General features: G+C 43.9%; 1 protein-coding gene and 2 long non-coding RNA genes across 17 annotated transcripts in view; 2 read left to right on the top strand and 1 right to left on the bottom strand.

Annotated features, from left to right (window-relative positions):
• Positions 1–27,393, bottom strand: part of STARD13 (StAR related lipid transfer domain containing 13) — a 396,772-nt gene that overhangs the window by 10,959 nt on the left and 358,420 nt on the right. For 10 of the 15 annotated variants that reach the window (XM_081551860.1, XM_081551858.1, XM_081551856.1 and 7 more), the window contains 5 exons: positions 25,717–25,780; positions 13,263–14,653; positions 11,872–12,045; positions 10,581–10,740; positions 2,282–2,480 (listed from right to left, as the gene is read on the bottom strand). In XM_081551860.1, the coding sequence (XP_081407986.1) occupies positions 2,282–2,480; positions 10,581–10,740; positions 11,872–12,045; positions 13,263–14,653; positions 25,717–25,749 (1,957 nt within the window). In that variant the 5' untranslated portion in view covers positions 25,750–25,780. Of the gene's footprint in view, positions 1–2,281; positions 2,481–10,580; positions 10,798–11,871; positions 12,046–13,262; positions 14,654–25,716; positions 25,781–27,393 lie in introns of all 15 variants that reach the window. The other 5 variants (XM_081551853.1, XM_081551852.1, XM_081551847.1 and 2 more) reach the window with 1 other exon arrangement.
• LOC145530456 (uncharacterized) lies at positions 3,664–12,499 on the top strand. Its single transcript, XR_014071802.1, has 5 exons — positions 3,664–5,218; positions 5,385–5,570; positions 6,532–6,791; positions 7,794–7,891; positions 11,749–12,499. It is a non-coding gene; the product is annotated as an uncharacterized LOC145530456 (long non-coding RNA).
• On the top strand, positions 14,551–24,702 carry LOC145530457 (uncharacterized). The gene is made up of 7 exons (XR_014071803.1): positions 14,551–14,679; positions 16,910–16,980; positions 18,487–18,584; positions 20,016–20,099; positions 21,934–22,257; positions 23,105–23,250; positions 23,463–24,702. It is a non-coding gene; the product is annotated as an uncharacterized LOC145530457 (long non-coding RNA).

Here is a 27,393-nt window from a genome sequence, read left to right as displayed (position 1 = left end):
TTATCCTTCTGCAAGCCAGACGGAAATCCTATAATCGCCTGACACATGTGCTGTTTGCTTCACTCAGCATGTGTTCCTCGTGTATCTCAACCTTTAGTTGTCACCTCTCCATCAAGTCCTTATTCCTCATTTCGACCCCCTTGGGTGCTCTTTGTAACTTATCGTGTAATGTCTCTAGTCTTGCTCTATTGCAGTTATCTATGTACGGCTTGTCTCCCTAAGTTGTAAGATGCGTTAAGAGCAGAGTTAAGTCTTACTCATCCATGTGCTCTGCAGTGCTCAGCACGGTGCCCTGAACATAAGCTGAACTCAGTAAATGTTTGCTCAGCTAAAATAAACCCTGTTTTGATCTTTTTTTTTTTTTTGCTTGTGAGTCTGAAAGCACCTATCTCTTGGAAATAATCTGGCTTTAACCTTAGACTATTGTCAACCATAACCCAAGAACCGATTTCATGTAAAGACTCATATATACTACTTCCAAACCATAAGGGAGGTTTTACTGAAAAAACGCAGCTCAACCTCTTACGGCAGAAACATGAATTCCCTGAATTTAGGCTCCATCACAGAGAAGGCAATGGCACCCCACTCCAGTACTCTTGCCTGGAAAATCCCATGGACGGAGGAGCCTGGTGGACTGCAGTCCATGGGGTCGCCAAGGGTCAGACACGACTGAGTGACTTCACTTTCACTTTTCACTTTCCACTTTCATGTATTGGAGAAGGAAATGGCAACCCACTCCAGTGTTCTTGCCTGTAGAATCCCAGGGATGGGGGAGCCTGGTGGGCTACCGTCTATGGGGTCGCACAGAGTTGGACATGACTGAAGCGACGCAGCAGCAGCAGCAGCAGGCTCCAGCAACCTGTATCACTAACTTAACCTATTCATTTTGACAAGATAATATTTATTTAGTGGGTCACTACTTTATCCTGTTTTGACAAGTGGTACTTGTTATAATCCTTTTTGAGTCTGCAATATTGCAAACTCCAAAATACATTTAGTAAAGAATTCTCAATAAGCAGGAATCTTCTTCGAGTTGGATCAATTTCATGTCAAGGTCCATCTCACGCATATGTTGCTAAAAACTCAAAAGTCCCAGGCCGAGTGTTTTTTTCCTGAAGAATTGAGACTTGGACCATTAAATACTTACAGCTGACCCTTGAACAACACGGTTTGACCTGCACAGGTTCACTTAATAGGCGAGTGCTTTTTCCTGATAAATACACAGTCAGCTCTTCCTATACTTGGATCTTGAATTTGCAGATTCAATGAACTGTGAATCCTGTACTGTGTTTCTGACCTGAGGTTGTCTGAATCCTCGGATGCCCAGTCGAGGATACGGAAAGCTGACGGTGGGACCTGAGTGTCCTTGGGGAGTCCTGGAAGGAAGCCCCTGCAGATGCTGTGTGACAGTGCCGCAAGGAAGAAGCCACATGTTCATTTCTAATATCCTTCCTCCTGCCCTTAGCAGCTACCTTTAGCAGGGTATGCCTTTAAATCAATAATTGCTATTTTCAATTATTAATTATAGGGGCTTCACTGAGCATTATCAACTTCACATCACTTAAAAAGTTCTAAATGAAAATATAAACTAGTTCAATTAAGCTTAAGCCTTGATTAGCTTTGCTTACTTTTCACCAGTTAAAATGCTTGGTATTAAAATACAATTTGCCCTTGATTTCTAGTCCTTTTAACACATCTGGATTTCATGTATACCAAGGAAATGCGTTCTTTTTAAAAACACCTGTATGTAAAATAAATTCTATTGTGTCCCTTTTCATTTTAAATTTATTAAAATTACATTGAAAGTTAGTTTTTTTTTTTAATATATCATACACAAACCCCTATTGAGAGAAGGAAGATTTTGATGTCAAAAGGTATTTTCAAATGCATAAAATTGGAGATTTTCATATCAAAGTGTGAACAAAGTTTACTCTTGTAACTTTTATATACTTCATGCATTGCTTGTAGGGTTTCCCTGGTGGCTCAGCGGTAAAGAGTCTGCCTGCAATGCAGGGGCTGCAGGAGACGTGGGTTCGATCCCTGAGTGGGAGATCCCCTGGAGAAGGGCATGGCAACTAACTCCAGTATTTTTGCTTGGAGAATCCCATGGACAGAGGTGCCTGGTGGGCTACAATCCAAAGGGTTGCAAAGAGTCAGATACAACTGAGGCAACTTAGCATGCATGCATGCGTTACCTGTACAATTAAAATTCAATCTACGTACTTTTTTTTTTTAGGTGAATGGATGCGCTTAAGAACAGGCTGGGCACTGTACCACTTACACTGGTAGATGTGGAGGAAGGTCTCACTGAGCTTGTTGGTGAAAAGAGGCTCGGGAAGGTCCCGGAAGAACTGCTTCACCATGTCCGCCACGTCGTAAGCGGACTGGTCCTCGTAGCTGACGTTCTCAGGGAAGTTCTCATTCATTTGACGTAAGGCATGGATTCGAGATTTCACGCCTGATTTTCGAAAAAGACCCACCTGAAACAAGCCACAGGGATGTGTCAGTGAGGCTGCCTTTGGCCCCAGACATTTTCTTCCTACGGCAAGCACCTGGGGCGTGATGGGAAGGCAGTGGGACCAGGACTCGGTGAGCTGGAATTGTGGCCAAACTAGTAAATTATAAATTACTAATTTAGCTACTCTGGGCAGTAGCAGAACACTGACTTCCTCTCCCACAAAATGAAAATAATAATAGTACTCCACCTTACAGGGCTACAGAGAAAATAGATGTGATTGTGCTTTGTAACCTGTCAAGTCTTATAACACCACTGATATTATTATTGTATTCATTTAGTTAACAAGTAGTGATTAAATATCCATTATATATCAGGCATACTTATAACTTCTTGGAGTCATCAGTGAGCAGACCAGACAAAATTCCCTGTCCTCTGGTTGTGTGCGCTTTAGTAGGGGTTTTGAAAAAGTTCCGTCAATGGAAGGTTTGATGGATACCAGATAAGTAACCCCATCCAATGCCCCTTTGAGGCAAAGGTTTATTGGGAATGTGTTCATGAAATAAAATAATATCATAAGCATGTATTTTAATTGAAAAGTCTTATTTCTATGCTTTTCCTTCTCCAGAATCCTTGTGACATATGCTTCTCATATGACGCACCTACTACTCTAGATGGTTAGTTGTTACATATGTAAGCTATGGCTCTGGTGAGAATGATTCCTGAGTGGCTTTTCTTCAGACTTCAAGACGTTCGTTGTCTTATGCCTTTTTCATTCTTAGCACTTAGACTCTTCTGCTTGACAAATAAATGGAGCAGTAGGGCACCATGGGGATGATGCCCCAACAGGAACGAGCAAGGGGGAGCAGAGCCCTGTGGGGATGGCAGGTCCTGCAGCGGTTTCCAGGTTACGCTGTAGGCTCTCTTTGAGGGGACCTACCGCCACCCCAAAAGAACTGAGCTTCTCTGGGAGACCAGGCTTACAGTGAATTAGTATGTCTGTTATTTTTAAATGCCTGCAGGGCACTGAGTTTCTCAAAACCAGTTCCTCAACCCTCCATCTGCACTCTTCTCACTCCCCAAGGGCTCCCTGGTTGGCCCGCTTCCACGCTCCCAGAGGTCAGAGAGGTGGGCAGCGGCAGGGCTGGGAGTCAACGCTGGCTGCTCTTACTCTGCTTTGGAGAGTCACGCCTCCCTGGCCGCTCCGTGTGCCAGGCTGGCCTCAACCCGAGCTCCGGCATCTGAGGAGAGCTCTCTCAGTTGCTGCTATAAATGGAGAGCAGCCCTCACTCTTTCGAACTGCAGTAACAGCAAGGGAAGAATTCCAAGCAGTTAGGGAATACTCGGGGTTTTGTATACGTCAGAGGCACGGAATGCAGGGGAAATTATACACTGCTACTTTTTGTGGCAATAAAGACAGAATCCTTAGTAATGCTTCTCTGCATTCTGAGGCTTACCATCCCAAATATCCACAGAATTGGATATTCAGGCGGAGTGTCACTTAAAACATTAATCGCTTTCTTTTTGCTTCTTAAGGTTTGGAACGCCTAGAAAATGCAGAAACGTTGCCAAGAAGAATCTAAAGAACATTTCTCTTCCTCTGGCAACTACTCCAAATTTCATCAAAAAGCAGGAGAAGAAAGCATGTACTGTCAAAAGAAAAGTTCAAGGTGTCAGATAAGTGATTATCAGAGTGAGACCCGGCCTCAGTGTGTTTACATCTCTAATTCTGGAAGGAGGCCCAGGACTGGGCCTCAGGGCCCTGCACGCGAGTTCTCAGAAGCCAAGTGCCCCGGAGGTGAATTCCTCAGCGTGACTCACAAACAGAGCTCCTCCTGTGAGTTGGGAGTATTCCATCCGAGAATTCCTGTTATTATTGTTTTTGACGGTGGAGAAATACTGATCATGTTCTATAAAAAGAATAAAGCTGACAACTGTGTGTGTGTGTACGTGGCAGGACCAGGTTCCTCGTTATCCTCTATGTCTCACCGGCATGGATTCGTGTGTGTGTGTGTGTGTGTGTGTGTGAGTGTGTGTGTGTACGTCGCAGGACCAGGTTCCTCGTTATCCTCTGTGTCTCGCCGGCATGGATTCGTGTGTGTGTGTGAGTGTGAGTGTGTGTGTGTACATGGCAGGACCAGGTTCCTCGTTATCCTCTGTGTCTCGCCGGCATGGATTTGTGTGTGTGTGTGTGTGTGTGTGTTAATGTGTGTGTGTACGTGGCAGGACCAGGTTCCTCGTTATCCTCTGTGTCTCGCCGGCATGGATTCGTGTGTGTGTGTGTGTGTGTGAGAGTGTGTGTGTGTACGTGGCAGGACCAGGTTCCTCGTTATCCTCTGTGTCTCGCCGGCTTGGATTCGTGTGTGTGTGTGTGAGTGTTAGTGTGTGTGTGTACATGGCAGGACCAGGTTCCCCGTTATCCTCTGTGTCTCGCCGGCATGGATTCGTGTGTGTGTGTGTGTGTGTGTGTGTGTGTGTGTGTGTGTGTGTGTGTGTGTGTGTGAGTGTGTGTGTGTACGTGGCAGGACCATGTTCCTCGTTAGCCTTTGTGTCTCGCTGGCGTGGATTCTGGTGCATGTGAGGTGCAGGTACACACACATCCCAGGGACGCTTTCTTTGCACTGTTCTGTCTCCAAGTTTCTTTCTAGTTTCAGCAGATACTGTTATTTTAACGATTTGAGACGTGTCTGGAGCTCTCCAGCCGCTGGCTCTGCGCTGCTTGTTCCGACTTCAGATCTCACAGGATGTCCAGAGGGTTGTCAGGTATTTATTTGTTCTGCCTCAAATTCTGACAGTAACCTTCCCGTCCCACCCTTATCTTCCAGAGGACGTGGGAAATATCTGAGGGTTCTGTGGATTTTTGTTGGAAGCACCAAAGGAATTTTTTTTTTCCCTAAGCCTAATAAAAGTAAAGGTGGTCTGAAATCAGATTCCAGATGGAGTACTGAGGATGGCAGAAGAGAGAGATGGGAAGGGCCCCGTCTTCAAAAATGGCACTGAGCTGATGGAAGAATTGCCCTACTACCTGCCTTGTTGTTATGTGACCGTGGGAATTTTTTATTGTTTAAGCCATTTGAGGGCAGGGCTTCAGGTCCCTGCAGTGGAAAACTCCCTGGTGAGTCAAGTAGAAGCTTCTTCTGGGACCAGAGGGAAGAGCTTTTCTTATCCATTATAGTAGAGCAGCCGGGGCTGGGGGTTCCGGGGATTGCCAACCATCACTTCCTCTTCAAAAAGCTTTCAGAACTGTGATAAAATGTGCATTTCTGACTGATTTCTTTTTGTATGTAAAAAGTGGAGGACCAAAGAAACCATTGAAAATGCGTTTCTTATAAGGGCTCCGTGGTCATTGTGGCCGATGGGAGGCAACTCCAGGCCCTTCAGCTTCATTATGAAGAAGACCCAAGATGTGTGAAATGTCTTTCATTTGCTTCTGCATCTGTCACTGGTGGCCTGGTGACCTAGGTAGTCACATGGGGACCCACATTTGGTTTAACGCTCTGTGGTCGCCATTTTGAAATTCTTCATAACCTCTATGCACTTTTCCTTTTGTACAAGACTCCACAAATTACAGAGCAGGGCCTGCTCTCACGTACCAGAAAGTATGGCTCCAACATCCTCTCTTAATAGGGAAGGGTAGTGGTCAGCAATGCAAAATCCATTTCATAAGCTTCTCTCTCGCAGGTCATCTCTCATTTTAAGGGTAAAAGGATGAATGATGAGTGTCCCTCTGGTCAGGTTTTACTGTCCTCTCTCTTTAGTCTTCCACCTAAACACTCAGCTTTGAAAAGCAAGGACTCAACGTGTAATTTAAAAGACAGACCCAGAAACATCACTCATTTTATGATGCTAGGTAGGCAGCAGGTTGAGGACCCTTGTACTGAGTATGAAGTGTCTTCATGGCATAATTGGGCTTTTAAAACTTACTGCTCCATCAGAAGGAGAGCGTGGGCATGAGTGCTGCATTAGAATTCAAGTTTCATCTAAATAATGTGAAATCTCCTACTTGGCATCCTGCTTATGCTAATCCTTTCAGCACTTAATGATGTTTATCAGAACTTGTGTTTCCTCTTCTTTAGGGATGTGCACCACTAATGAAGAAAGGTTGGTTCTATCCAGAGAGAGAAAGGTGCCTGAGAGCAGTATGTAGCAGGTTCTTATGTGGAGCCTTGCAGGTTCAGCCACTCATGGCCATGACTCCATACTCATCAGGAGCTGGGTATAACCTGGGTATCATCTACCCTTCTGTGCAGCTGATTTAGGGCAGAAATAAAAGCTTAGCCAATGGAGCCCGGCTCCTTTCACACACCGCCATGTCTGAAATGATTCATAATCGAAGGTAAACATCCTTATTTCATCTTCAGCCAACTGCTCAGGTGAAAATGGATACACTGTGTTTTATCACAAAGATGTTCTGTACTGGGGGATGTAGGTGGCCCCGTTTCAGGGCTCTGTCAGGCTGTCTTCAGCCATGACATCCTCATGTTTGAGAAGAATGCTTAGCCTGAGGGGAAGGGGCCGAGCAGGGAGGGAGTCTCCCTCTGTGGGGTGAGGGGCTGAGCCTTGGGGCAGCCCTAGAAGGTGGTTGAAGGGGACCACGTAAAAGGAGGAGCAGAGAAGTCAGTCAAGCATGCTTCAGAGGAAGGGTATCCTAGACCCTTTGGTCCTGCACAGTCGTGGGGCTGGGGTCTCAGGATCCTGTGTAGACCTGAGTCTTCAGTTCAGAGGAGGTGCCACTGGTGAATGAGGAACACTTATATGGTGGGTCCTCCTTCCTTTTTCTTTGGTCCCTCTTTCTTTTCTGATTCACTGGCTTTTATTTGCTTGAGTTGGCTCTTAAATCTCTAGGATGGTCTTCCTCCTGAGCCTGGTTTTCTTATTATGTTTCTCTACTTTCCCCTCATCTCTTACTGTTACTGCCTGCCTTCTTTGCAGGGACCAGAGGGGGCCCTCTGTATGCGCCCCACACTCTTTGCTGATGAAGGTGGGGGTCCTTGCTGGCACTGAGTGCATCCTAAGCAGGGGACTGGCTAAGGCGAAAGTCCCTTTGAGATCTGACAGATTCTTTCTTTTGACAGAGACAAGAGAAGGGTTGACTTGTTCATTGTGTTTACATTTACAGTCAGTATCCATGTCCATGAAATGAGCCTTTTTCTTACAAAGCTTTGTCAACATACTGTTTTTTAGGGTGGTGCTCATTCAGATTAAAAAAAAAAAAGAAAGAAAATAGTTACAGGCCTGAAATGGAGACAGAGAATCAGCATAAGCCAGGGAGCAGGGGTTGAGGGGGATTTGGTGCCACTTTCCTTCCCTCCATTTGAAAGACTTTTGCTTCAAACAGGAGACTGGCATCAATAACAGCAGCAGTGATGGTGATACGTGTTTATTCGGAGTCTACAGGGGGCAGGACTGGTTTCCATTCTACATAAAGACTATGTGGTGAGTGGAATGGTGATATTACAATGCATGTGTAGCCAATCTTGTTTAGGAAAGAATTCAAAGTGACTTACAGTGGTCTATAAATTAAGGATCATAGATGAGACCATTAGAGCAAAGGAAAATAAGGATAGAAAAGGAGAGCAGGAAGTAGGAATGAGGTTCACACACAAAATTCATGCAAACTCATGCACGCCCTCAAGTTACATATATTAACTACAGGCAGAATGTGCATTTGGCTTCAATAATTCTCGCAGCCAACGTAGAGAGGAAAACATATCCAGCTGAATGAGCCTGGTGTAACTAATATAGACAGGTCAGTTATCCCCAAAACAACAATGCTTTCAGGTACTGGGGCCTGAGGAAGACAAATTCTTTGGTTCTTACAGAAAAGACACCACATGATACAATGAATAGCATCATCAACACAATCCTGACACTGAATCCATCAGTGAGTTGTTTAGGGCCACTTCTCAAAGGGTCCCTCAATGCCAGAGGTGGCATCACCCCAAAATCACTGGGGACAAGCAATTCTAATGTGTGGTACTGAAATGCATTTGTTAAAAACTTGGACCCTGGAGATAGATTTTCAAGCAAATGTTGGCTCCACCATTGCCACCTGGGGGCTAACCCTGCCCTGGGTGGATACAGGATTGAATGAGGCAGTGAGCACAGGATACCTAATATCCCTGAAACATGCCGGGCACTTAAGAAAGGTTACAGTTATTGAGTGAAGAGTGTATATGGACTGCAGCATTTACTTTCAGCATTCCGGAACAAACCCTGTTTTCTCTTAACATAGCATTTGCTGATAAGCATTAGAGCCAAAGACTCTAACAGAATCAGCCAAGAAGGGAGATGAGTCTTATATACCTTTATGAAAATTGAGAAGTTTGGAAAAACATGTCTGAATAGCAGGCTACTCTCCACAAAATACAATCCTGGGTCTATACTAATAGTCCAATAAAAGTACAGTTGAAGCTTAAAAGTCCTGTGCTGAAGGGCATGGTGGCAGTGCTTTGAGGACTGCAAAAGAGATTAATTGGAGTGAAAAGTGGAGTCGCTCAGTTGTTTCCAACTCTTTGCGACCCCATGGACTGTAGCCTGCCAGGCTCCTCTGGCCATGGGATTTTCCAGGCAAGAATACTGGAGTGGGAAGCCATTTTCTTCTCCAGGGGATCTTCCCGACCCCAGAATTGAACCTGGGTCTCCCGCACCACATTGCAGGCAGACTCTTTCCCATCTGAGCCACCAGGGAATTCCCAGGGTGTCAGTAAATGTTCGAGCCCACCTCTCCAAAAAGTTTTCTCAGTAAAATACCCATAGACCTACTTTTGATTAATGTGTGCCTTTGGTTAAAAGTTACAAAATTAAAAAAAAAACTAATGCTTAACTATCAGCTTCATTGGATTGCTCTATTGGGATGTTACCCACAAATCAATTAATGTTGGGGCATCTGCCAAAAATGAGTGCTGTTCGTTTTAGACAAGTGGTCTGTTGCTTTTCTTTCTGAGAAATAACAGGCAAGCCATCCAGGCCATTCCTCAAACAAAGCAGCCATCATCACCACAACGGTAACAGCAACCATGTTTACCCTCACTGTAACATCTAAATATGAAAAAAATGTAGATGTGTGTATTATCTAAATTAATAGCGGGAAGGGAAAAGGGAATAATGCATTGAGTTCAATCAGTGATGGCATTGAATGAAGAAGTTACTCCTGGTCTTTTTCATCGAAAATTGCTATCTGATTCATCAAGAGACCATCTTGATTCTAACTATGATCTCAGCACTGGGGTGGAGAAGACATCAGTTCATGAGTTCAGGTAGCTTAGCTCATTCCTCTCCACTTAGCTTAAGGCCAAGGGTAAATCAATGAAAAGTGCAAATAACCTTAGGTTGGCACAGATTCTTCACATGGTATTAAAGAGTAAGATGAATAGAAGCCATTATAGAATAGTTGCTTGAAAATACCCCCACTACTCAAGGTTGCAATTGATCAAGCGGAAACATGGCTTTTATTTTGGACAGAATGCCTAATAGAGAAACTAATGAGTATTAATTCAGAGGAGCAAAGGCCTGGCCTGGTTAATCATAGAGTAGGTTGCACTCTGGACCATTCATTGTCCACCACTGTGGAGGCCTCCACAATCCTGGAGATGGAAAATGGTCTCCAAAAATTTTGTTAAGCTTGAGCTTTTCGATTAACTCCACAAGATGAAGGGATATTTAACTTAGCTGATACTATTTTCATATTTTACTTGCACATTTAAAAAATATATAAATAAAAAATATAAACAGTTACGGTGCTGCTTCAAAAAAAATTAATAAAGAGAGATACAAACACCTAATTCTAGTTTAAAAATAAACAAACAGGGATAAAAGAACATTGTGAAATCAACGGTGGCACTGAGACCGTAATTAAAAGGAAATGCGGTAGATAGCTTTACTCCCAGTTTCCGGGGAACACAAATTAGCCACCACAGGTACAAATGATCAACGTTAGCTTTCTGCAGTCACTCCAGGGTGTCCTTCAAGTTGCCAGTGAGGAAACATCCTCAAATTAAACAGTGACCTTTAAAGACGACAGTGCCTTTTCTTTCGGAGAGGCAGGTCTTGTCTGACCCTGGATGGATCTGGTCTGGCTGGTGCTCTGTGCTGCCTGGCCTGTGCCTGGGACTGACGACCCTACCTGATCGAGGCAGTTGCTGCGTAGATACCTCAGCGCTTGCTGGATGCTCTGTGGCAGGGGCTGCCCAGTTCTCTGGACGTGAACGATGAGGGGAACGCCAAAGACCGCCTTGTCTCGATAATCGGGAACTTTCATCCTCTTCATGAACTTTGGAACTGCCCTAGAATTCACAGAAACCAGGTCATGCACGCCTCGTGGAGCACACTGCGGGGAGAGGCTGTGAAAGCAAGAGGGAAGCCAAGCTTTTGTTGGAACATCTGACAGGCGCTGGGGAATTCAACATTTCTCCCTTGATTATTCACATTACATTGGAAGGACTGTGTGTGCCCTGTGCCTCTAACTGTTAAACAGGGTGATTCACATTAGCAGAATGGATTTATGACCCTGCTTTCAAATCAAGCACTTGACATTCCAGTTTAACTGTGACGGACATACTTCTTAAGTGATAAACACTTTAAAGTCCCCAATAAGACAAAACAAAACAAAATTAAAAACTACATCAGGAAGAAGAAATTTGGTTGGGGTTGGGGAAGAAAGAAGATAAAATATTATGTTAATATCTCCCTTACTTTTCTAGAACCAGTTGTACTTTTTAAAGAAAATTTTAATACACAAGCATATGTTGATTTGACCACACAATTTATAACTTTCTTATTATATTTTATAAAAGCACTGCCGATTCTTCTTTGTGCATAATATATAACATATGACAATTAGCAGCACATCTTATGTTTTTCCAAATCCATCAAATTGTCTAAAATCGGTCCACATTCAAGTTCCAACATATGCTTTTGTGAGTTCCTTATTCCAAAGGTTTACTGCATAGTCTTGTTTTTATTAGCCAATGAAATAAGAGCGGAACTGTATTTGAAGAGTTTGGTGCTCTCAGAATGAAGCAATGCTCTAAGTGTGGAGCTCTGCATTGGGCCAGGAGGTACAAGAAACAGATGTTTTCTTTGCAAACTGCCAGAATTACTTTATGGCAAGTTTATTTTTAATGTCTCTGTTCACAACTAATCACTCTTTACTTGGAGCCTGACTGCCTTCCCTGGAAACTGACAGAGAGCTACAAATAAAGCAATGCTTCCTGCAGGCTATATCTCATCCAGGCTTTGGCAGACCAGAGGCAGACACTGAGGAAGAACTCTGGGCATTTTTTTTTTTCCAGGAGAGTGGCAGTGAAGGCAACAAACAGATTACTTAGAACTCAGAAAGCAAACACTGAAGTGCTTGCCATCACACACTGAGCCCTGGAACGAATGGTCCCCTCCAAGGCGAATGGGCTACGCACCACGTCCAGCCGTGCTTGTTGGACATGGAGTGCTTCTCCATGATGGCCGTGAGGCGGAGCAGCGAGAAGCGCTGGAGCAGGTTCAGCTGGCCGGCTGTCTGTCTGCTGATGTGGGGTGATGCCGTAGATGGCTGCGGCTGGTGTGAGAGCTGGAAGCTGTTCCACCGGAGTCGCCTTTACCGGAAAGACCGTCAGAGAAGCCAGTCACAAAGGGGATGGGTTTGTCAGAAAACATGGGATGTTACCGATTTTTAAGTAGCTAATCAAAATAGTTTCCAAGCCAAGAGAGTCACAGAGCAAATGGAGCAGAAAAGACGTAAAATGCACAGAACAAACAGAAGAAACTATTTTGGAAGAAGTCATTATCCGTTTCATTGGTGGTGGTAGTTGCTCAGTCGTGTCCAACTCTGCAACCCCCATGGACAGAGCCTGCCAGGCTCCTCTGTCCCTGGGATTCTCCAGGCCAGAATGCTGGAGTGGGTTGCCATTCCCTTCTCCGGGGAATCTTCCCGACCCAGGGATCGAACTCAGGTCTCCTGCATTGCCGGCAGATTCTTTACCGTCTGAGCCACCATTAGGAGGCTTAAATAAGTGATATAATAAATTTTATGTGTTGGTTTATTGCTAAATCCATTCCCACAGTGTTGAAAGCACCTGAGACTGTGTGTGTAAGAGAGAGAGACGTTCAGACAGACAGAGGCAGAGACAGAGATCACATACGTTTGGGAGCTGTAGAGTACTGTCACACTGCTGTCCTGACTCCACACTCTGACTTGTGACAGGTGCAGATGAAGCTCTCCTGACGTGACTGCACAACAGTGAGCCCGAGAGACATCACTGCCTCAGGAGAGACCCAGCAGCACATACAGTAGGGCTGTTCCTACTGGTTACCCCTTTCCAGGGCCATTTATCTAAGGTGCTTATGAAATGGTCATAGTAAAACAGCTTTTATGTGCTTTGTAATCTGCATTTTAAAGTCAAAATAAACATATGAAGTACTGTATACACCTTAGATCTCAGAAATTTCTCATAGAACTTTTTAAAAATTTAAGATTTGGCAAAAGAGGTGCTTGGCAAGGTCATGGAAAGAGCCTGTGCACAGGCAATGGGCCTTGTCATCAGTGCTTTGCACATAAGAAGTTCAATTTTTTTTTTTCTCGCATAAAACCAAGATTGAGTTAAAGGGTAAACACTGGGAGAAACAAATGTGAGTTAACATGGATTCAATCTGCACAAAAGACATACTACTGTTCAAATAATTCCCAACCGCGTACATCGCTTAGACCAGTGTTAAATAGTTAGAAGGTACTCTATAAATGTTTGTTAAATAAACAGACCATAATTATTATGAAATGGATTTAAACCTCATTTCACAAAGCCATGCCACCAACCTGTTTGGCCTGGTCAAAGAGGCCCCTACTCCCGAGTCCCTCCTTTCTCTGACCCCAGCGGCCTCTGACTCAGTAAGAGATGCTCCATCTCTTTCCATGTCACTGGGTGTGGTCCGACCTTCGGAGACAGAGTTGCCTTCGAAATCCAAGGTGATCTGATTGGGAGAGGGGAAAGGGGAGGAGCCAGCCTCTCCGGCGCTGTGTGTCTGTGGTTCGGGTAACACGTTTCTGGACCAGTCATCCACTACCTCCTGGAGCCCGTTGACGTGATGGAGGATGTCATCCAGGTGAGGGAAGAGGTCATCCTTCTCCAAGTCCAGAAGGTCCCCGGTGCTGGCGTACAGGTGGGAGCCGGGGACATTGTCGTAGATGCTGACCCGACTCGCCCTGTGGCAGGACCCCATGAGCCTGGGCTCCCTGGCCCCCGGGCTGGGCTGTCTGCCCAGGGAGATGCTGCCCGTCCTCCAGTTCGCCCCGTGGCTGTTGTCTGTTGGCGAGAGGCTTTCGATAGAGAGCGCCTTGGGGAAGGTTCCTGGCTTGTGGTCCTTGGGCACGTGCACCACCAAGTTCTCTTGGGAGTGAAATTCGTGCGCGTGGTGGTTTCGGTCCCCCGCGTCCCGCAGCGCTGTCCCCGCCAGCACGTCCAGGTCGTCGAGGTACATGCCCCCGCGCTTGTGGGCCTCCTGGCACCTCCGCTCCTTCAGGCCAGGCGTGCTCCCCCCACTGCTGCTGTTCTCCGAGGGGCTGCTCTCAGCGCCCCACTTGGTGGGGCCAGGAAGCCCGGCACTGCCGGTGGCGGGGGGCGAGCTCTGGAGGTGTCCGTTTGGGATCTGGACGCACTGCATGGCCTTGAAGGACTCGGGCTCCTGCTGCAGCACGGGCCCGCTGATCACCAGGCCCCCGGTCCGCCCCTTCTGCCTTCCCTGTGAGCCTTTCCCTCGCAGCGTTTCCATGCGTTTCAGGAACGACTTGGCTCTGGCCCGGCTGGGCTTCTCATTCTTTGGGTGCAAAGGGTGCTGGAGCCCGTCTTTGGGGGACGGCAGGAGGCTGTTGCCCACCAGCGCGGCATCCAGCATGACTGGGCTGTCGGTGCAGTACTGCCCGGGGCCCTCGAAGGCCTCCCGGCCGGTGCTGTGGCCACCTGGCTGGCTGCGGCCGTCGCTCCCGCCGCTGCTTTCACTGTGAATGGAGCAGACCTCAGGCTCGCTCAGATCCGTGAGGACGCTTTCACTGCTGGTCGTGTTTCTCATCCTAATGTCTCCCGACGACCCATTTCTGTCTCCTCCAGGAAACAGGGTGTGGAGGTCGTCCACGCGAGACCACCGGCGGCTGGTTCTTTGGAAAGTCCATTTGTTGCTGATGCAGAGATCTTCCTCATCGGAGTCGTCACCCTGGAAAACAGCAGCAGGATGCTAATGTACGGGTGGCGGGGGTGAGAGGGCAGTCTGGGGAGCGTGGGCATGGTACCCCCGCCTCGTCCTTCCCTCTCTCTCACGGGTGGACCCTTTTGCTGGTCCCTGCACCATCTTTACTGTCCTGGATGCCCTCTTCCTTCCCAGTAGCTGGAAGATCCCTTCTCAACCTGTCCAGCTCTCTTCTCTTCAGTTTTCCTTCCTTCCTCCCTAAGAAGCTTCGTGGACCGACTATAGAGGATGTAATTATCATCTGGTTAGACAGGCTAAATATAAAACACCTGCAGTTCTCCCTTTTTGAGTAGAAACTTAATCTTGCCATAGAAGGTACTTACTTCTTTCCTTAAATCTCTTTACGGAGCCCTAGGACCATATTTCTAGCTTTCCTCTTCTGAGCCTCAGAACCACTAGATCTCAAAGCCAATACTCCTTAGTCTCCCAGACTTGATTCTTAGCATATGTTCCCATGTAAGTTAACAGCCAAATTATCTCCAAATTCCTGGAAGTAGAAATTTGGGAGCCATTCTAGGGATTCTTGGTGGAGGAAGGTCCCATCCCAGCCAGCACCACCGGGCCAGCCTTCTTGTTTTTAATCAGCCCTGGATCCGAGTGCCTTCCTGGGACATGGGTATCTGGGTGCTATGGCCTCACCATTTTGCCCTGTCATACACCTCACATGTTTCTCTTACGTCTGGGTTCTGCCTGAATTTGTAGCCCCTGAGATAGGAGAGTCTGGGTTCCCTGAATCCAGAGATGGCTTTGTTTATCTCTGCAAATTCCTGGGCCTGGCCCAGCACAGACATATAAATAATTTCCTTTTCAGATGAACTGGATTATCCATTCCTTCCTCCTCTTCATTATGCGTATTATCGAGACTCAACTCTGAAATGGTTCTCAAATCTGCTCCCTTGTTCATATCTTCACTCTCATTCCCCAGTGCGGGCCCTTGGCACCTCTGGCTGGGTTATTACTGTAAAAACCAGGCCAACATCCTCTCCATCTAAATGGCTTTCCAGAGTGTACTCCAAGTGCAATCACAGGGTTTCCAAGTTTAGACACTTTCCGTTCCCCTTAGCTCTCCGAAGTTTGGGTATGGCATTTTCAACCTAACTTTCAACCTGAAGCTCTTTCAACCTGACTCCAATGTGCTTTTCTTATTTTAGCGGTTCCTCCCTATCTTCCTGCATTCTGCTCCCTAACCTGCAACTAGGCCCAACACCCAGCTATGTGACAGGATTAAGAGCCTAAAGGGTTTATAGGGTACCCTGTCCTTCCCTGGTCCCTGACCATCCTTGGGTACTCAGCTTCATGGGACTCTTTGAAGCCTTCCTGACAGCCCCAAGATAGTGACTATGCTTCCACTGTGCTCCGGTAGCATGCGGTTTAGATCTTTATTATAACATTTATTATAACGCTATCTTAATCTCATGTCCCAAGCACCTACTCTCAACTGTTACAGATAAGCTCATCAGGACCAGGGCCCGCGTTTCTGTGTCGTATTCATATTTATATCCTCCCCAATGCTAAGCAGAGAGTAACTGCTCTCTCTCTCTCTATGTGTATATATATATTAATTGGGCTAAGTGTTATTTCACTTTACTTTGGCATCCTGTTCTAAGACCTGGTTGCCAGTGCAAGCAGTACCAGTGAGACGTAGGTGACTGTCTGAAAGTTGCTTACTCTCTCCAAAGTGCATTTCTATCATTTATAAAATGGGACTGAAAATTGGTTCTGCATCATAGGTTTGCTTTGGGGATTACATGAAATAATGCACTGACTAATCCTTCACTGAGGGGTATTTTGCTTATTTGTTATTTTCTCGTGTTTGTTCAGTTGCGTCTGTGGTTCCTGTCCATGTAAGATAGACGGCTTATCCATCTTTCTATATATTTGGCATCCACCTCAACTCCTCTGGACATCGTAATATATTGCCTTCAAGGAAAAATAAACAGATGCTCAGTCAGTGAATGTGGGATCCTTCCATTCTTATTCCCTGAAAATGTAGGTTCATAGGGATTAGACTAAATGACAAATTTGAACCTTCAAGTATAAGGTGGAAGAAAGTAGAAAACCATGGCAATCACAGAGAATTTCATAGCTGTGGCAGCATGGTGGGAAATGCTTTGAGTTTTAAAAAAGTTGCATAAAACTTTGGCGAAAGAGCTTAAAAAGTTGCACAAATGGAAAAAGGGCAAGACTCTAGGATGAAGACTCAAAAATATCCTTTCTTCGTAGCATTTTCTACCTCCTCTTTCCCTGTGATGGATACAATAAACCCTGACATCTGAGGGCCATTTAAATATCAGGTACTGTGACAGTTTGAAGGTTGAGTTTATTGGATTTTCATGTCATATTTCAGGAAGCTAGGAGAAGTTGATATTAAGTAAACATTCTGAAAAAAACCTTTTAGCAAATAGTTTCTGAGAAGGCAAAAGAAGGATATGCTTTTAAAGAAAATACAGATATTTAAAAATAGAAACTACAACATTTAGTGTTGGCTCCAGTGAGCTCTCTAAAGCAATCCCAAACTTGGTTACCGATGCTAGCAAACCACACACTAGTTGGAGAAGGACTTCTTTATGTTGGTTTAGAAAAGATGCCAAGCTGGGCACTGCGGGCTAGGGATGGAAAGCCCACTCCTGTCTGCTGGGCTCTAAGAGCTTATTATACTGGCTCTCGGCAAAAAGGGATATTTACAACCCAACCAAGGCATGTGAAAAAGTGGTAAACTCCTGGGGAAAAAGGCAAACAGTTCAGGGAAATTTTGCAGTATTTAGATGGCTTGAACCAAAACAAACAAACAAAAATCAAAGCAATAAAAAACAAAAATAAAACAGAGAAAAAAGGAAAAGATACCTATCTTCTTTAGTATGCAATTATCAGAGTATGTCCAGAGGGTACTGACATGATTCTGTGTCTGTTTTTTCCCACTGGTGCAGGATCTTTGAAACTACTGATAGTGACATACAATAAGAAATACATTTTTTAGTTACAAATGGGTACTAGAGATGCAATGTAAAACACCATAAATATAATCAACACTGTGTATGTTATATATGAAAGTTGTTAAGTGAGTAAGTCCTAAGAGTTCTCATCACAAGGAAAAACTTTTTTTTTTCTATTCTTTAGCATTGTATCTCTGGGATGATGGATATTCACTAAGCTGACTGTGGTAGTCATGATGTATGTCAGTCAAATCATGCTGCACACTTTAAACGGATACAGTGCTATATGTCAATTATATTTCAATAAAACTGAGGAAGAAAAAAAGGAAGTAATACAGCACTGATAACAGTATATGGAACATACTAATTGCTCAATACATGTTAGCTACTCATAAAAAAAAAAAAAAAATTCCAGCACAACTCAAGGCACATATACAAATTACACTAAAGCTAAATGAATAAACAAATACATAAATTTATCCTATCACAGTTATCTTTATCCTCTGATATTTTATATTCTAGTTTAGTCCATTTCATTTTTTTTTTAATGTTGTTTGCAACTCATCAGATTCATCTGATAATCTACCAATGGGCCTTGATTGACAGCATGAAAAACACCACAGTTTTAGTTTTTTATACACTCAGGGCCCAGCAGATGCTCAGGGACATAGCAGACTCTCCAAAAATAAATGTAAGGTGTACTCTTTAGGAGATGATCAGATTTCATCTTTTTTTTTTTTTTTTGAGGCTAAACACAAATAGTTTATGATTATTTAGAAATGCAAAATAGAAACCTCTAGGAGTCAGATGTTTTTATGAGAAAAAGACACACCAAACTAACTTTATTCTCTTATCTCAACGATTTAGTAAACCAGGGCAATACTAGGGACATGGTGTATCTGGATTTCAGCCAGGAACTGACAAAAGGCCAAGATGCCAAACTGCTGGAGGCTACAGAGCGTTTTGTGAGTAGCTGGTTGAGTAACTCCACCAGAGAGGGTGATGGAAAGACTGAAAGCAACTGACGCAGGACGCCTTCAGGCTGTGTCCATTTTAAGAATAAGTTGAATGAGTCAGAAGGATGCATGTTATTAAACTGTGAAGATGGCACAGATTATTCACTAGGTGATCTTTTCTGTTGTTAATTGGAGGACGACTGCTTTACAATGTCGTGTTAGTTTCTGCTGTGCGATGAAGTGAATCAGCTATGAGTATATGTGTGTCGTCTCACTTCTGGACCTCCCTTCCACCCTGCCCCCATCCTGTCCCTTCAGGTCTACTAAGTGATCTTAACCAAGGCACTCACTTTGAGACTCAATTTTCTCAGCTGTAAAATGGAAATGATAACAGCACATATCTGGCATGGTTTGCCAATAGAATCAAATGAGATTATATGTAAAAATGCCAGCTAAATCTTAAAGTGCAAGATGAAACTAATTATTGTTGTTAGAGAATACTGATTTGAGATGCATAACAATCTTAACAGAATTGAAGGATGGCCTGTTAATAAGATGAAATTTCATGAAGTTAAACACGAAGAACTTAACTTCACAAACCTATTACAGGATGTGTGGGATGGAACAGTCTTCCTTCCTATCAACAGTCTTGAGAGTTGTAGCATATTTAGGCTTAATATGAGTTAACTGTGTAATGTGGTAACATTAGGATATCTGACCAAAAGCATGGATCTCAACACTTGGGAGGTGCAGCCCCACTGTATTCTGCACCAGTAACATACATTAGGGACAACGGGCCACAGCTTAAGGGGCACGTGGAATGGGATATATTTCTAGAGTAGAGTAATCAGGTTGGCTAGTGATCTAGACATCACAACCTTCTATGAAGGATGATTGAAAGGACTAATGGTTTGGTTTAGAAAAGAGGAACTCGAGAACAGCGCAACTCAAAGTGTGGTCAAGGGGCTGACAGTCCCCTAACCAGTCTTCAGTGAGGTGAGTTCAGACACTGAGAGTAAGTATTAAAACCATTTGTCAACATTTGGCATGGCTGTGCTATCCAAGTTCATGATCACTGGACTTGTCTTACTAAATGGGGTTGAGACCAGCTTGTGTGTTGGGCTCACAAGGTCCATGTTACATGTGACATTTCAAGACCAGTTTATCTAGCATAACCCAAAGTGTATAATGTACAGGATCCACTGTTTTACAGAAAGACTACTGTAGAAACTAGCTAGTGACTGTGGATTAAATATGAATTTTGACAATATAGCATCACTTACTTCATTTTGGTAAAAAAGTAAAAAAGAATAGTCAAAGCTTTTAAAAATTACTTTAAAAACCTCTTTATTTTTTTAAATGTGTATCATTTTTAAAGTCATTATTGAATTTGTTACAATATTGTTTTTGTTTTATGTTTTGTTTTTTTTGGCTGCAAAGCATGTGGGATCTTAGCTTCCTGACCAGCGATCGAGCCTGCACCCCCCAATTTGGAAGGCAGAGTCTTAACCACTGGACTGTTAGGTAAGCCCCACTCAACATATTCTGTGAGACTGGCTTCTTTATGATGGCTAGTATTAAAACAAAGAAGCATTTGAGATGCACATTTTCCCCTGTGAGTGGTTGCTGTCAATCAAACCTAAATTAGATAACAAACAGAAAACTCACCACTGGGAATACTCGCAGTCATAGTGTTTGATTGAAATGTGTGTATAGACATTTAATATGGGGAACTGGTATTTCAAAGTAAACTTTTTGTTTAGTTCTGACAGTTGAGCAACAGAAAAAAAGTTGCAAATGCAACTGTGATTCTTCATATTAACTGCCTAAATGTACACTTTTAGTAAAAATATGAACAATTTTTATAATTCTTTTCTGTTTCCTGTTATATTTGTTCCAGTTATGTTTATTGGAATGCAATTTTATATCTGCAAAGTCTAATAAAACATCTAGTCTTGTATTTCCTCTAGTACAACCATTAGAGATTATCTAATGATTGCATCATTCATATTTCTAATATCATTTTTGTTTCTAATAATTGTTAAGTAATGAATTTTACAAAAGTATCTTGGTCAGTGGCAGGCTAGGAATTTTTTAAAAAATTGATCATTCACTGTAGACAGTTTAAGAAACTTTGTTCTAGATTGAACAGAGGTCAGAAAACTTTCTATAAAGGGCCAGATAGTAAATATTAGAACATTACAACTACTCAACTCTGCCTTTGCAGCTGAAAGAATGGGCGTGGCTTTATTCCAGTACAACTTTCTTTACCAAGGCAGGAGCAGTAGCTTGCTGAGCTCTGGTCTAGACAAAGAAGAAATCCGTATTCTGTGCCTCTCCAGAGAGGAGTTGGAATCAAACGGGCACATTTACATCAAGTCAACTTTTAGCTTATTATATAGAAGACTTCCAGTAGTTAGGAAAAAATAAATTGCCTTGCATTTTAATGAACTCAAGTCTAGATTCTTATAAACAGAGGCTGAGTGAATTGTTGGATGCTCTGAAAGTAAATCCTGTGCTGGATAGGAGGCTGGAAAAGATAAGTGAAGAGCTCCTCTCACTCAAAGATCCAGGTTCGAGGATATTCACACATAACGCTCTTCAATGTAAGATGTACTACTCTGCAGCCAAGGGAATGATGGAATGAAATGAACTTCTCTCATTTGACTCTGCTGTTTGGAGCTGCCAGGTGGTGTCTTATTTGGTGGGACACTTGAGGTTATGAAAGGCAACGGCGGGGAGGGTGCAGGCGGAGGCTCAGACCAGGCCCCCTGACAACAGCTGCAGCTCCTTTGAAATGCCCACGGCATCCAGGCCAGCAGGTGCTGGTTGCAACGTGGCGATTAGTCATGGTTTCTGTATTGCTTTCCACCTTGGGGTCATGATTTCAGAGAGCTTTATTAAAACTATGACTTTAGCCAGGACCTTCTTTTGAAGCCGCTTGTCCTCCCTCAGGAAATCTTAGGTAGGAGTCCTGTATGTGTACGCATTTCTCTCTTTCCTCATTTAACAGAGATCCTTATTGGAGTCTTCAGTCTCTGACTTTAACTTTGAATAGAACCCACATCACATTAACACTGACTGTAAGAGGGGATTTCAGTGTCGTCATAAAGCAAGTGTGAATTCTGTAGGTCATAATGAAGAAACAGTTTTCTGAGAAAGAGTAGCTTTGCATGTGCCTTGGCGTTTTTAATTTAGAGGAAACTTCAAACTTCTTTTGGCTTTTTCTAAAAAAGTGAGAACATTCGTAGCTGAAATTATATATGCTTCAGAGACAAATGCCAAAAACAGACACTGCAAAGGGAAGGATTTTGTCTTTTTTAAACAAAATCTGACCATCTCTTTACACTGGAAACAGGAGTCCATACGAGCCCACAGATGTAAGAGGTGGCTACTCCACAAGTACATGGAAATTTAGACGTGTATCTTCCATTAAAGTTGACTGGAGCTGAGTGGCTGAGCCCTCCTGTTCAGAAGCACGGCCCTGCCACTTGCAGCATTGCAAGGGGAGGAGCCTGAGGCCAGAGGTGGGCAACGGCTGGGTCCTCAGGCTCTCAGGAATGCGGGGGTTTAGTAAGTGTTTCAGTGAGATGCATGGCCAAGATTGAGGACACTCTACCTGCTTCTCATGGGGAGAGTCATCTTGGATCTTCAGAGGACTGCTTTTCTCTTCTGCAAAGTGGTAAGGTGCAATTTCAGTTGTCCTGGTGCTTTATGAGTGAGTGGCATTTGATGTACAAGGAAAGTGCATGCCTAAGTATGAATGAGTCTTCGCCATCGTCATCTATTTGTGGATTTGGTTTTGTTTTGTTTCCCCCGGTCTTTGGGTCAACCCACCAAACTCTTCAGAGTTAAACAAAATCAGGTGAGAACCAAATTCAAAGCAGAGCAATGAAATTCATGACTCTTTTACCACAAGAGATCCAAAGGTAAATTTCCAAGAAGACATTAAATAAATTGTGGACTTGAGTACAAAAAGCAAGAAATATCCCTCTTCTAAAACAACAATAAAAATACCTAATTGTATATATTGCTGAGGAAGCCCTTCCGGGTCTCAGGCCGAGGGCCAGAAGCTCACAACAATACATTTCTGAATCTCTCTCAAGGGCCAGGAGGGGCAGAACAGCTGGGTTCAGATCCTGCCTGTGCCGTTTCTGAGCGGCTCTGGGCAAGTTACTCGGCTTCCGTGTCCTTTGATCTCTGCGTCTGTGACACGGGGTTAGTGATGAGCAGTGGTACCTGGCGTGCAGCAGGCACTGTGGGCACCTGCTCACCACAGCACTGAGTGTTAGAGGCACACACAGCCTTCCTGAGGCCCTGGAGGGAGAAGCATGACTGTGTCCCCGGACGGTGAAGCCGTTTGGGGGTGACATTCTGGGGAATTAAACATGTCTGGGCCTCTCCAGTACTCTTGCCTGGAAAATCCCATGGACGGAGGAGCCTGGTGGGCTGCAGTCCATGGGGTCGCTCAGAGTCAGACACGACTGAGCGACTTCACTTTCACTTTTCCCTTTCATGCGTTGGAGAAGGAAATGGCAACCCACTCCGGTGTTCTTGCCTGGAGAATCCCAGGGACGGGGGAGCCTGGTGGGCTGCCGTCTATGGGGTCACACAGAGTTGGACACGACTGAAGCGACTTAGCAGCAGCAGCAGCAGCAGCAGCTGCAGATTAGAGGTGAGCATTATATTTCTGTTTCTTGGATTGATTAAAATAGGGACAAACCCAGAGGAAATGCTACTGTCTTTTTTTTTTTTTTTTTTTTTCTGCCAAACAAACTAATTCCACAGTTGGTTGAAGCTCTTGCGGTGCTTGGTTCTCAAGTTTCACTTTCTGCTTTTGATCATTTAGCCTAGTCCTAGTCTGTATTTAGTTTTTTTTTTTTGTAGTAAAATAAAGGATTGGCTGAAGCTCCAATACTCCGGCCACTTGATGGGAGAGCTGGCTCATTGGAAAAGACCCTGATGCTGGGAAAGACTGAAGGCAAAAGAAGAAGGGGGTGACAGAGGTTGAGTTGATTGGATGGTATCACTGACTCAATGGATGTGAGTTTGAGCAAACTCCGGGAGATAGTGAAGGACACGGAAGCCTGGGGTGCTGCAGTCCATGGTGCCATGGAGAGTTGGACACAACTGAGAGACTGAACAACAACAAAGGACTTGTCTGTGACTTGTGTAAGGAGCAGATCACAAGGACACGTGCCACCACCAGGGTCTCCTATGTAGTTGCTTAGACCACAGCCCCCAGTGTGTGTCACGGCTAAGATTGGACTGTATGGCATGCAAACTCTTAGACATGGTGGAGACCACTCACTGGATTTATTTATTTCAAAATTCAGGCCACAAGTCCCTACATTACAATGTGGAAAGCCCTGTTTTATTCAAGTGCCTGCATCTGTGGGGCCCACAGCTAAGTAGGAGATGTAAGGGTGTATGCCACCATAGCCAACATAAGGCATAAATTAAGAACGTCAGAATGCCGAAGGGACCAATTTACAGAGGAGCTTCTGTGAAGGTAACACGGCCTAATGCATGTTATTCAAGCCTGTCCCACATGTGGGTTTTGAAATGCTGGTGATAAGGGAAGAATTCAATCATACCACTTGGTTGAAAGCAAATCATGTCGTTGTTTTTTGGCATTTGTGTTTGTGATACATAGCAGCTAAGGATCTGCACTGGCAGCCGGACAGACCAGCCACACAGGCGTGGCTATGCTTGGTTTAAAAAGAACCATGTGTTACAACCAAAACAACATCTGACCTTCCTGCTTCAAACAGTGTGTGTACTTCTCAAGGGCTCTATTCAGCCAGACAGCTGTTGGGACGTTCATTCCCACATTTTTCATTTTTCTTTGACCCGGACAAATTGCCCATGTTTTAATATATTCTCTGGATATTGTTTTTCACCACTTTACCTCCTTAGCTTGAATCTTTGGTTCCTAGCTCAAACCCCAAACTGTTTTGAAGGTGAGGTCAACCAAAATTCATTTGCGCTTTTTTTGGGTGCTATTTTAGAGCAGAAATTCAGGCTAAAGTTATTTTTAAAGATTTGGTTACTCGGGAGTGACTTAAAATCCATGGGCTATAATGACTTCTCTGTGTAGACCAGAATAAAGAACACTTTCTTACAACTCAGGGATGTTTTCTCTGCTTCTTCAAAATATAGTGAGGCTTGACTTGTTACATACTGAAGATGCGAAATAAAAAAAGGAGCTAACGATTTTAATTCTGAGTTTCCTAAAAGGATCAATTCAGTGAGAAAGAGAGGTGTTTCAGCATAGGGGTTATGGGCCTCAGTTTTGGAGTCAGACACACCTGAAGTTGAAACCCTGCTCCTCCACCAGCTGACAGATCACAGGCAAGGGGCTTAGCCAGTTCAGGTTTTATTTTCTTTCTCTAGAAAATAAAGACCCTCTGCCACAATGCATGAAATGCCATAACGTAGCTTGTGGAAAACAGTAAGTGCTCAATAAAGTATAGCTTTGTTTCAGAACTGAAATCTCCAGCCTTACTCCTACAGAGAGAAAAATGCCTGCAAAGTCCTATAAGAGAGAGGAAGTGCAGTGACTTGGGAACTGAGGGACGTTCCCTGTGACTATAGAAAAGGGCAAAGGGTGAGAATGGAGAGATGGGGCGAGTTCTGAATCCTGTTGTTACCCTCTCCCTCCACCCGCTCAACCACGATGAAATGAACCAGCCTGATGATGAACACATCCTGAATTGCACCTGAAATAAAATGCCACAGGAAAGAATGAAGCAGAAGACACCTGGCATGACCTGCCCCATAGATTCTCTTCTGCATTCTCTTAACCTACAAATCACCGGAGAACTTGAGTCTAATATGGAGTGGGTATTTACAGCTAAACAAACTTCTGAAAGATTATCATAAACAGGGCATTTTATGTTTGTATGCAAACCCTCTGATCAAAAACCCTCTGATAAAGCAAAGTGAAACAGATATTAGCCTAGGTTCCTACTGGGCTTATTCATGATGCTTATGATAAGATGAGATATTTGGAGAATAAACACATAGACGGTCAGTCATTTCAGAATTTTTGTTAAGTTCGTGTTGTTTTTAATCTGTGCATGCAGCTTGTCCTGCTGGTACAGCATGGTCTTAGTAAGGTGTAGTAAGTTATACCTACCTTTTTCCTTTGGAAGTTCACATCAAGTTTCATTGAGGCACACTTGTTCAACGTATGTAGTCGTCTAAAGAGAAAGAAAAATGTGATCATTGCTACCACTAATGAACCTAAATCTTTCCAGTTTGATGATTCTCATCAGTTGCCAGTGAAGTTGAAAGTGCAGAAACAACCAATCACATCCCAAGAAAGGACTCTACCCAGAGATGGTACACGATAAAGGGTTCCCTTTTATTCTCCAGCCTCCAGACCTGAGAGGACCTTCCATGACGCTTACCAATCCCTGCTGCTTCCCTTTCCATCATTCTTGGAACCCATGGGAAGTAATTTTAAGTCATATTTTCACCAACTCCTCATTTCATCCACCACTTTGACCTTCTCTCCAGTCTATCCTGCTAATCCCCAAATTTGGATCAACTCAACCATCTCTCTTCTCTTCTGCTGTTGTGTATACATGGGAAAAGAACTCACATTATAGTGCTGAATTATATATGCCATGAACTGAATTGTGTCCTCCCCAAACTCACACTTTGAAGCCCTAAACCCCAATGTGATTGTATTTGGAATAAGAAATGATGAAGGTTAAATGAAGTCATAAGGTAGAGCCTTAATCCAATAGAATTAATGTCTTCAAAGGAAGAGACTGATTCAATGGATAGGAACTTGGGCAAACTCTGGGAGATGGTGAGGGACAGGGAAGCCTGGCATGGTTCAGTCCATGGTGTTGCAAAAAGTCGGACACGACTTGGTGACTGAACAAAGGATGAGACACCAGAGCACTCCCTCCCTCTCTCTCAATCAGCCGTGGGAGGACACAGCAAGAAGGCGGCTGTCTGCAAGCTAGGAAGAGAGTCCTCACCAGAAACCAAACCTCACTGGCACCTTGATCTTGGACTTCCCAGCCTCCAGAACTGTGAGAAAATAAACTTCTGTTGTTTAAGACACCCAGTCTGTGGTATTTCGTTTTAGCAGTCTGTGATGACTAATACATAGTAACACTTACATTTTGAAATTCTCCCTCAGCTGGGCCCCTCAAATTGCTACCCCAGCATTTATTTCATTTTTTGTCTCTGTTGGCATTCATTCTCAGATCATGAAAAATATCACAATTCCTCAACAGACCATTGCCAGTGAGAAACTACAGCTTAAGTCATTAATTCTTTTAACAGTTCTTTCCTTCATCATAAGAAATGTTCATATTCTTTTTAAAAAATGTTTTTCATTATTTATTGGACTGTACGGCATGCAAACTCTTAGACGTGGCATGAGGGATCTAGTTCCCTGACTAGGGATTGAACCCAGGTTCCCAGCATTGGGCGTGTGGAGTCTTAGCCACTGTACCACCAGGGAAGCCCAAGATGTTCATACTCTTTTTCAAAACTAACCCTTTATCATGTGTTTGACTCTAACATCCACCACATCATCTGGGTTCTTTTTACTCTGCACAGGAATAAAGGGATATCACCTCTTAAAATAAGCTAGATTCTGATGACAGTTATCTTCTCTCTCTAGCCTGGACACCCCACTTGAGCTCCAGAGCTACATTTTCAGCTGCTCACTAGTCTCATTCATCTGTGGGGTCCTCCTGGCCCTTCAAACTCACCTATGAAAACTGAACTCACTGTATTCTCTTCAAAACCTGTTTTTCCTGTATAAAGTCTTTTATTGATTAACAGCATC

Source organism: Giraffa tippelskirchi, chromosome 12 (genome assembly GCF_054371585.1).
Source record: "Giraffa tippelskirchi isolate mGirTip1 chromosome 12, T2T-mGirTip1v1.2.pri, whole genome shotgun sequence".
Classification (NCBI taxonomy): domain Eukaryota; kingdom Metazoa; phylum Chordata; class Mammalia; order Artiodactyla; family Giraffidae; genus Giraffa; species Giraffa tippelskirchi.
The sequence above is the reverse complement of the archived record's forward strand: the minus strand, read 5'-3'. Positions and strand labels throughout refer to the sequence as shown.